Consider the following 11,483-nt stretch of genomic DNA (forward strand, 5'->3'; position numbering starts at 1 on the left):
TAGAAGATTGTAAATTCTAAAATAACTCTTCTACACTTCAAATTTGGGATAGGATTTTTTTAAACTATGAAGTTTTATTACATTTTAATATTAGTGTACTAGTCTCTTTAAAATAAATATGTATATGTTAAGGTTATAGTAATCCACGCTTCCTGTGCTCTTTTTAGGAAAGAACAGGACAGGATACAAAAGGATAGGATACAAAAGATCCTCTGGAAAACATCTATAGACTTCTTTATTTGTGGGACCTCAACTAATTGGCCATACCTGTCTGCTTTTTCTTAGATTTTTCCACTGAAATATTGTCACTTCCTACATTCTGTAGGTTCTTGAGAACTTTAGTTATACCATAACTCAGATATTTAGGGTCCAAGTAGTTCAAAATGCAGACATATAAAAATGGTCTCTGGTAACAGGTGATAGGCAGGAATCTTTGCTTAAATTAGTGAAAACCCAATGTAATAGTGAACTTCAAGTTATTGAAGACCCAATGAATGATTACGCTGATGAACAAATTGCATTTCATTAATATTTTCCAATGTACCTGGCTGGATTTATATAGCAGTAAGCCAGAATTTGATTTTATCTCTCGCTTTTTTAATCTAATAAACTGTGCTTTGCAACTTGTAGTTTATTGCTGAGTGTTGTATGTGTATCTAGCCATTTTGGCTTATTCAGCTTACCATGATTAAAATAAACCATAGGCTTGCATGGCTCTACTTTCCACTCCAATATATATTAGTACACTTTGTTGTTGTGCAGCTTTAAAGCATTGTATATAATATACTTTACCATTTTTGAACCTAGTGACTTCTTGGTATATTGGAGGATAATTCTCACTATTTCCCAACCAAAATAGTTACGCAGTTTTGTCTGAACGGGGTTAAAACAGTTAACAGTCTAAATGTTTCTGAACTTTGCAACTCTAAGATACGTGGCCTTCAACTCCCAGAATTCCCCTGCCAGCTGAAGTACAAGATACAAATTTTAGAGTTGCCAAGGCTGAGAAAGACTGGTCTACAACATTTAGAAAGCCAACGAAATTAGGCTGTGGTCTCCTCCAGTAAGATGAAATAGTTGCTAAAAGCATGATATGTTAGCCAGGGCTTTTTTTGTAAAAGCAAAAGGTGCTGGAACTCACACATGTCACACAACCTGTCTTGCCTACCCTACAAGGTTCCATCCAAAAAAGGTGCCGGAACTCCATTCTGAGCGTTCTATGAGAAAAAAAGCCCTGTGTCTAGCACAGACCATGTAACTGCTTACTTGCTAGTTACTGGGCATCTTTGCTGTAGTGAAGAGAGTTTTATCTTATGGGAAAATATAGGTACCTGCACTGCAGGAGGAGCAGTCATAAGGCAAACACTAGAGACACAGTTGATCTCTTCTTCCTCTCTGGCTTATGAAAATCTACAGAGAAGTATTTAAGGCCCACTCTATAGATGAAATGGAGAAGGGTCATAGAATGGATTACCTCAATTCAAGCTGTGGGTAGCACAGTCCAGTTGTGAACATTCGGTATTAAAAATAATCATGCACATATACAAACCTTTATGCATTTTAAAAGCCCAGTAGGAAAGAATGCTTATCCATCTGCTAGATGTTTTGTTTTTCTGTTTGTGTGTATGTGCTTTTGAAACAGCTAACACCATCTGCATTTTCTGTCCATTCTGTCTTCTTCCTGACCCCATTATTGCTATATTCTGCTTTAGTGTAAAACAGATTTCATTCTACAAGCATTGGTTTTGGACCTGTTGTCTTTAGTTCTTATTTATCTATTATTTCACCTTACTGATTCCTTTCCCATGGTAAGGAATCATGATAAATCATGATAGTAAGGAACATATGACAGGAAAAACTGAAGTCAGGGCAAAGATCATTCTGGTACATTGTAGGCTTGGGGCAGCTTTTTGGGCTAAGAAGAAAAGTTTTGTTCATAATGTATGGTCTGAATGCACCCAGCTATGGTACATTTTCAGTAATCCATTGTTAATAAACCACTTCATTTTTCTCCTGATTGCTCCCATCCTAAACACATTTCCCCCCAAATATGATTAAGTTTTGGTAGCATTGGTTTTCAAGCAAGCCTGATTTAAGTGGCTGTCTTTCAGATGCAAGTTTATGATTTCGTTATAACTTTTGGTACTATCTGCAAATGAAGTTGTGGTATTGTTTTTCTGATTAAGGAATATTAATGGAAAATGTGTTTCATTTGACATAAGGTTGTAGCTAGTACCAGTTCAGTTAAAATGAGAGCATCAAGCCTGATTCTCTCTGGCTTTCTTTCACATTATAAATTCACTTTGGCTTGCTGTGGCTTGGGTGCTGTCTAGAGGGCAAGAGTAAATTTGTTTTGCTTGTATATGCTTTAAGGCAGGATTAGACTGGGATTTATTTGGCAGACTGTTTAGATTGTTCGTATTTTCTCTTGATTTGTAATAATGCCAAGGGATACAATTTAACAATTATAAATAGTATTGCAATATAGCAAAACCGGATGTCTGGGTTTCCCAACCCCTTAGTTTTCCTGATATTGCCCTTGGTATCTTTCTCTGTTTTCCTATTATATGAATAGTATCTGTCTTTTCTCTGTATGAAATAAATTCTTTTGAAGAGGTTCTGAAATGTCTTTTTTTTAAATCTAGTCCAACTGTGATGCCTGTGATTATTTTTACAGGAATTGGAGACACTTCTAGAATGACTTAAATATAAAACAGCAATTAATGATGATGATGATGATGCCGCTGCTTGTAGTCAGTCTGTATGATCTTCTTGCAGCAGCTTACCAGTGGACCACAGACTGACTACAAGCAGCGGCATGACAAAGTAGCAACCATGGTGCATTGGAAGATCTGCAAGAAATATCATTTGCCTGCAAGCAAGAACTGGTGAGATCATAAAATAAGAGAAAGTCATAGAAAATGAAAATGTTAAATTGCTCTGGGACTTTAGAATTCAAACAGACAATCACCTGCCACATAACACCCCAGACTTGTCTATAAGAAAGAAAAAAAAGTCTGGATAGTGGATGTGACAGTGCCTGGAGACAGCAGAATAGACGAGAAATAACTGGAGAAGATAACAAAATACAAAGACCTACAAATAGAAATAAAACGACTGTGGCAAAGGCAAACAAAGATAGTACCAATAATAATAGGTGCCTTAGGTGCAATCCCAAAACAACTGGCGCACTGCTTGAACACCTTTGGCATTGACAAATTCGCCATTAGTCAATTGCAAAAGGTGGCCTTACTAGGGACTGCTTCCATCCTGCGATGATACCTGTAATACCAATCAATTCAAACATCAACATCTGCCTATCCCAGGTCCTTGGTAAGGACTCGATAGGTAGACAAAAATGCCAAATCGAGTCTGAACGTCTGGCTGACTGCGAATAATAATAATAACAACAACATTGGAAGGGATCTTGGAGGTCATCTAGTCCAGCCCCCTGCTCAGGCAGGAAACCCTATACCATTTCAGACAAATGGCTGTCCAGCCTCTTAAAAACTTCCAGTGTTGAAGCATTCACAGCTTCTGGAGGCAGATTGTTCCACTGATTAATTGTTCTAACTATCAGGAAAATTCTCCCTAGTTCTAGATTGCTTCTCTCTTTGGTAAGTTTCCATCCATTGCTTCTTGTCTTGCCTTCTAGTGCTTTGGAGAATAGCTTCACTCCCTCTTCTTTGTGGCAACCCCTGAGATATTGGAACATTGCTATCATGTCACCCCTCGTCCTCTTCATTAAACTACACATACCCAATTCCAGCAACCGTTCCCTATATGTTTTAGCCTCCAGTCCCCTAATCAACTTTGTTGCTCTTCTCTGTACTTTTTCCAGTCTCAACATCTTTTTTACATCATGGTGACCAAAACTGGATACAGTATTCGAAGTGTGGCCTAACCAAGGCATTGTAAAGTGATATTAACACTTCACGTGATCTTGATTCTATCCTTCTCCATAGGTGGGTAAATAAGAAAGTAAAACAGTTATATTCTAGAGATGATATACAATTTCTTCATATTTTGAGTCTGATACATGGATCTGGCATTCAATAGATCCTGACAGATGAATTTGTATCCTAAAAAAACCTCAATTTTTATTTTTAACTTTATAACATTTATAAAAAATTTCCCACAGCCAAAGCTTTCAAAATAATAAGCAGTTTAAACAATTTTAAATTGCAAATCTAATAAAATATCTGAGATCACTACAACTAAAAAAAGATCCAAGGAGTTATAATTAAAATCAATAGATTCATAGATTTGTCTCATAGTATATCAAAGTATCACAAGTGTAATGGATAAGATGTTCAAGAGATGTTGCCACAGCAAGACTTTCCTGCTAATATTCCATCAAGGTTATTTTGTAATGGAATATGTCAGTAAAGGCAGGATGTATGGGTGTCCTTATCCTTTGGCTTTGTAACTTCTCGTGCCATCTTGGGGCATTCCGATTATGTTGCCCCAATGGATTTTCCAAGAAAGCATAGAAAATAGTTACATTCAACAGTATTGGTTTCTTTCAGAAGTGCAGCCTAAGCACATGGTTCCCCCTGGCCCTCAATTTCTATTTTTTTGTGCACATAGTGACCATGCGCAGGGTAAGATGTACAGTTTAAGACACAAGGCCATTTGCTGAATAATAAGGATGAGTAAAATTTGAATATAAGTTCCTTGGATTCCTGTCCGGTGCTTCACCGTGTACATCTCAGCAGTCCTCTGTATCAGCAACTCGGATAAAAAAAACAAACAGATTGACTCTTGCTTTCATGCCTTGTGTTAGGACTGCCAGGAATAGTGTTGGCAGATGAAAGATAGTGCAAAGCCAGCATGTCTATACATCTTCAAGCTACCAAGGTTGAGAAATAAAGTCTAAGGTCACAGTTAGGAAGAGAAAAATAAGATTTTTTTCTGTTCAAAACTGCATTTAAACAATAAAACCAGCCATCTCTTGTCCCTGTCAATTCCCTTATCTCCATGTATGACAGTGTTTCTCCATCTCAGCAATTTTAATTTGTATGGATTTGAACTTCCAGAATTACCCACCCATACATTGTGGAATTCTGGAACTTCCCAGACATAGAAAGGAAACTGGAATGCTATGACTGTATTTTTTTTCCTCCTTGCCAGCAAAATATTCCTTTAAAATTCACAATGGAGAATTCATGTCACCATGGATGCTAGAGGAAAATCTCTTCACATCCACCTGCCCTTCTTCATTTCATGTTAATTTCCTGAATTATATTTCTCAAAGGAACAAACTGATGAAACAAATAGGTGGAAATGGAAAGTGATGTTGCCTAAATGTAATAAATAAAAAGGGTGATGGTACAGTTATTATAAAAGGGACGCGATGGCTCAGTGGGTTAGAACGCTGAGGCTGTTGATCAGAAGGTCGGCAGTTTGGCGGGTCGAATCCCGAGTGCCGCACAACAGAGTGAGCGCCTGTTACTCGTCCCAGCTTCTGCCAACCTAGCAGTTCGAAAGCACGTAAAAATGCAAGTAGAAAAATAGGGACCACTACGGTGGGAAGGTAACAGTGTTCCGTGCGCCTTTGGCGTCTAGTCATGCTGGCCACATGACCATGGAGACGTCCTCGGACAAGCGCTGGCTCTTCGGCTTTGAAATGGAGATGAACACTGGCCCCTAGAGTGCGGGGGAACCTTTATCTTTTTACAGTTATTATATGGCCTTTTCTGGAAGTGTCTCAGCAACTGGACCACTGACTGGACAACTTATCAAATAACTTAGCTAATATATGCAAACTTATCATTATCTTCCTGCTTTCATACTTGTTTTTTAATCAGGCTTTGAAGCTGGAATGCAATTCAAGTACAAAATGCTTTCTGGAGCCCCAAGAAATGAATGATTTCGGCTGGACTGACGCCATAGCCCTTAAAACTTAGTTAAAGTGTAGGGAGTGAATAAACAACCCAGCCCCGTTGGTTCACATACTGTGATGATTGGTCGATCGTGTTCAATCGATACAACCAATGACTGGATTCCCTCATGAGGGCCCAACAAAATGCAACCTCTTTACATCTCGCTTTATTCAAAGTCTAAATAGGCACCGCGCAACCCCTCCCCCCTTTTTCGGGGGGTGGTATCCTTCTTGGGCGGAAGGCTTCCGGCCGGCTTTCGCCCCCGCCTCCCGGGCTTGTTCCGTGTGCAAGGCAGAGGTGATGCCGCTAGAGGGCTCTGGCCATTGTCAAAAAAAGAGAGGGAGCGAGCGAGTGAAGCGGCTGTTCTTTTCTTTGACTGTTGCCACCGCTGCTTCTACAGCTCGCGTTGCCGCTGACGATTTTGGGGGCTGAACTTCCCAGGTCAGAACCAGAGAGAGCGAGTCCTGTTGTTGCTGTTTCTTCTTCTGCTTTCGTAGCAGCCGCCCGGAATCGACCGAGTCCGAGCGCCAGCGAGCCTCTGGATCGTACCAAATCGGGAAGCGTGGAGTATCGGCTTTATTTATTCTTCTTTTGATAGGCGAGATTCCCAAGTTGGCAGCTCGAGGAGTTAGAGTCGTCTAGGTAACTCGAGGTGATTGCGAATAGGCACTGGCCAAAGTCCAGCCAGGCAACTTCCTCAGTGAGGGAGGGAGGAGGGAGGGAGGAGAAAAAAACCTATCACAAACTAGAGGAGGCAACGCATGGCACTTTCTTCAGCGCCTCTTTCAAACAACAGTTGTCCCTCCTTTCTTGCCGGTATGAAAATCCGAGGGCTTCCTAGACTCATAACAAGAGACCTAGGTTAGGAGAGTGAAGCAGCAGCAGCAGCAACAGGGCTTCCAGGGCGAGCGAATGGCAGATTGTAAGGATGGATGGATGAGTAGGGAAATCTCTACACACTTCTCCCTGGTAAGGCTTGAGTTACTACAGCCCACATGCTCTGCAGAAATTCCGTTGGTGGAGCTTTCTCCTAACAGCTCTTCCAGGGCTAGGGAAAGCTTCACCTGTTGAATTTCCGGATGACCTTAACAGGGTGTAGGATGTGCAGCAAGACAGGTAAGTAGGACTGTTGTAGGATTGGCACAGACTACAATTCCTTATGTCCCTGGCAATCAGTAATGCTGATTAGTGTTGATTGGAGTTGAAATTCAACAACTAGTGGAGGGCTGTAGATTCTAAACTTTATAGGGTGGCAGAACCAAAGGCCAACTGGTGTGAAATCAGAGTTGCTAAAACCATGACTGAAAGGCCCATCTCATTATAGGCCAACAGAGTTGGTTTTGGCTTCTGAGCAGGGAAAATTATTCTTTCAGAGGCCAGAGCCTTCTGCAGAAGTGACTGATGTATTTTGCTGAGATACAATGGGCCCTTATGGACCCATGCCAAAGACCTGTCTACAGGGACATTGTGCAGGACAGTTTTGGGACTCTACTGTCGCTAGGTAAGGACTTTTATTTTTCTTTCTTTTCTTTCTTTTCTTTTTAAATTAAAAAGAATATTGAGACTATTGTAAACTGAGAATCCCAAAATGAATGGGCATAATTGCATTAGTTTTTGTTGCTTTCAGAAAATGTTAAGCCTCTGAAAAACAGAATTCTTCATCAGGCAGGACAGACTCTGTAACCTGGAAAATTGCATTACACTCTGTCCAAAAATGTCTCCCAAGTAAAATCATCTTCATATGCCTGTTTATTATAAGTAATTAAAAGAAACTAAGCTCGGGATTATCCCAAGTGGTGATAGGTGAAAAGATAAACGTGAGCATATTTCTTGCCCCTGTATATTTATATAATTTCATAGCTTCTGAATCATTTCAAACATTCTGATGGAATTTAACAACAACAACAACTGCTAGCTAGCTACCAAATGTCAGGAACTGGCAAAAAGAGTTAGCACTTCCTGTCTGTGTCTTCTTCTGTGCCACAGCTCAGATTTGGATATGATAGTCTAGAAAGTGTCTAAGTGATGACACTAGCAGAGTGGAAAGGTATTTTTAAATGATCTCTGATCCAGTTTTTCCATAGAGCCTGGGATGGGCAATACAACTAAAAATAAGCCTGCACCTGGTAAAGTATCCACTACTTTCCTTAGAGTAACATAGCATGAATGGCTGTAACTTCCCCATCACCACTGCTGGCTTCACTCTTTTTCTTTTGGCAGACGGAGGAACCATGAATTCAAATTCACAGCCAGGTGGGCCTGAGGATGTGCAAAAGCAAGTCCAAGGGCGATCTGAGGGCTCTGCTTATGGGGGACAACCTCCAGCTGGGCAGCAGAGTGAAGAGGCAGGAAAAGGATGGGTCAAGCCACCTCTTTTTCCTCCATTGACAAATGACAACACCACTATCCCACCCTGTGGAATTCATATGGGGCCTGGCCCCAGCCTTTGCATCCAGTGTGGAGAAAGCCTTGCCCAAACTCGGCAAACCCTTGCCCAAACTCAGCAAACCCTTGCCCAAACTCAGCAAACCCTTGCCCAAACTCAGCAAACCCTTGCCCAGACTCAGCAAACCCTTGCCCAGCCTAAGAGATGTGCCCTCTCTGCTGATAAGCAATACCCCTGCTCTGATTGTGGGAAAAGCTTTTGTGTCAGCTCCCACCTCACAATTCACCGGAGAACTCACACTGGTGAAAAGCCCTATGAGTGCAATGACTGTGGAAAAAGTTTTAGCCAGAGCTCCACACTTGTCCTCCACCGGCGCATCCATACAGGAGAGAAGCCATACAAGTGCACAGATTGTGGGAAGAGCTTTTCCGTTAGTTCCCACCTGACCAAACACCAACGAATCCACACAGGAGAGAAACCATACGAATGCCAGTTATGTGGGAAAAGATTCAGCCAGAGCTCCACCCTCATTCTTCACCAGAGGATCCATACAGGGGAAAGGCCTTATAAATGTGATGAATGTGGTAAGACCTTCAGTGTCAATTCACACCTCACCATCCACCAGAGAATCCACACAGGAGAGAAACCATTCCGTTGCATGGAATGCGGGAAGAGTTTCCGACAAAGGTCTGGTCTTAGCACACATCAGAAAACTCACATGATGCTTGTGAGACCTTATAAATGCCCATCTTAGAAAGTTGAACTCACAAGCCTATCTGCAAATATCACCAAAATTCTCCATCGCCCACACACACATGCACACACACACAAAGTAAAAAAAAAAAACAGAGAAGCAAATTGACAACAATTTTGTACTGGGAAAGGCAGACTTCAGGAACTCAATTTAGATTTTTATAATTATAATTAGAAGAAGTCTTATACATATTTTGCCTTAACTTGCTTTCTCTGTGATAGACACATTGCTGGATAGTGTGGAATTTTGATATGACATTTGAACAAGTGAGAAGTAAAGCTCTCAACTGAGTAAAGATCCAGAACTTATATCTATATGCTAGAACAGGGATGAATCAGGTCTACTTGGAAGTTAAATTCCTGGATTAAATCCCTGTTTTCTGATAAGCCTCTACAAGTCCAGCTTCCCTCTGCAGGGGGCTGGTCTGGTCTAGTCCCTGACACATTCTGCTCCATGAAGAGACTGATTGGAGAAAGAATCTTACTGAAAATTATGGGAAACTTAGGATAAACTGAGTTGCAAGGATCTTGCCCCCAGCCCACGATAAAGATACAGAATTATGTATCTTTAAAAAAGCAATTCAGTTCCAACAATATTGAATACTGAATTTACTAAGTAGACCTATCACAATTTATCATTTCTGGGTTCATACACCTCTTTCCAATGTTATTTGGAGAATATCTGAAACATGATTACACATCCTAATACACCAATCACACAGTGCTGGTGGCATGATGGAATCATCCTCTTATCATTTATTCTTCTTTCTTGGGCAATGGCTAAGTAATTCTTAAAGATTCACAAAGCATTTTAAAAGTGAAAGAACACAAGGGGGAAATGTGAATACCAGCAATTCATATCTTCATATCAGTGCTCTGCCATGTTGTAAACAGTTCCTTTAATCTAGCTGTTTCCCATTTCTATCTTTTAAATGGTTGTTAGTGAAAGTGTTAGCTATTTTCTCTGTTGTATGACTGTGAGCCTCACCTGGGCATGTGTTAATTAAGTGGGATAGCAATTTAATTAGTCATAATTAATAACTGCTTTCTGAAACAAAGATGATCAGGGGACTGGAAACTAAAACATAAAAAGAATGGTTGCTAGAACTGGGTATGTCTGGTGTAATGAAGAGAAGGACTAGGGGTGACATGATAGCATTGTTCCAATATCTCAGGGGTTGCCACAAAGAAGAGGAAGTCAAGCTATTCTCCAAAGCACCTGAAGGCAGGAGCAGAACCAATGGATGGAAACCAATCAAGGAGAGAAGCAGCCTAGAAGTAAGAAGAAATTTCCTGACAAAACAATCATTGGAACAACTTGCCTTCAGAAGTTGTGAATGCTCCAACACTGGAAGTTTTTAAGAAGAGATTGGACAACCATTTGTCTGAAATGGTATAGGGGGTTGGACTAGAAGACCTCCAAGGTCCCTTCCAACTCTGCTATTCTAAATGTTTGAAGGACATACCCCCTCCCTAATTCACTACCCAAAAAGGATACATTTCCTCTGTGTTTTAATTTAAAAGAAAAAAGAGAGTAGGCTAAAACGTAACACAGAGCAAGACATTTCTTGAGATCGGGTTTGTGCTTTTGAAAAACCCAGAACTACAGAGTATCCAAGCAGTGTGTCTCCTGTGCTAATTCTGGTTCACCTGATTTATTTTCAGTTTCTTGCTTTAGCTTAGTGGTATTCTGAATAGAATGTTGAATACACCTACACTTATTTAAACGTAAATGGGATCTCTGAATGTGGAAAGCCTGCATTAGAAACATATAAGTTATCTTTTGTCAGCATGATGCAGATCAAATTACTTTTTCCATGTGTTTCCAACATAATGCTAGCTGAAAATTACAGCAATCAAAATTCAACATAAGTGGAGATCACCTGTTTGAAAACAACTAACATAAGTTCTACTATCAGAACTAGCAAAACTTAAAGAATTCCTGCTTTGTTTTCTATGATAACCTATTGTTACATTTTTGTAGCTTTAGAAGCTTTTTCCAATTATCAGCCATTTATATTTCTTCATCAATAAATCTCTTGCTACAGTCTGATCCTGTAATCTGACTTCACTAAAAAGAATTAAATTTCAAATAATTGCATGAAAACATTTTGTGTGCTTATTTTTAAGTGACTGCCAGCAGACGTATTGTTTTTATACAAGATTTGTATCTGGATTTTTTTACCTGAAGCAGCTAGCAATCGAATAAAACAAGTAGACACAACTGAAAACCCCCCAGTAAAAATAGAATATGATTGTAAACATCAATTTAAATTACTCACATAATTACCGTACTGCATTTAATTTGCTTCCTCATCTGAAACAAAATATTTAGAAAAAATGTCACAAAGTTATCTTGACAAAAAGAAAAGGATTTTGCACTGATCATTTATTCTGTGAGTGATATTTCATAAATCAGCTCATAACTTAGAGCTATTCCTGCTCTTTGTAGCCACCTA

At 39.9% G+C, this 11,483-nt stretch overlaps 1 protein-coding gene across 3 annotated transcripts; it reads left to right on the forward strand.

Moving 5' to 3' along the window:
- Window positions 1-6,229: 6,229 nt before the first annotated feature.
- On the forward strand, window positions 6,230-11,077 carry LOC308678171 (uncharacterized protein). 3 transcript variants are annotated; one of them, XM_081345132.1, is made up of 4 exons: window positions 6,230-6,527; window positions 7,259-7,386; window positions 8,106-8,855; window positions 10,200-11,077. In XM_081345132.1, exons 2-4 carry the CDS (start codon window positions 7,287-7,289, stop codon window positions 10,298-10,300), a joined length of 951 nt encoding a protein of 316 aa, XP_081201258.1. In that variant the 5' UTR covers window positions 6,230-6,527; window positions 7,259-7,286; the 3' UTR covers window positions 10,301-11,077. The 3 variants fall into 3 exon arrangements, with proteins under 3 accessions (XP_081201258.1, XP_081201257.1, XP_081201256.1); XM_081345131.1 differs by having other exon boundaries at window positions 6,230-6,537; window positions 8,106-11,077; XM_081345130.1 differs by having other exon boundaries at window positions 8,106-11,077.
- Window positions 11,078-11,483: the final 406 nt, after the last annotated feature.

Source organism: Vipera berus (genome assembly GCF_964194415.1).
Source record: "Vipera berus genome assembly, chromosome: Z".
NCBI lineage: Eukaryota > Metazoa > Chordata > Lepidosauria > Squamata > Viperidae > Vipera > Vipera berus.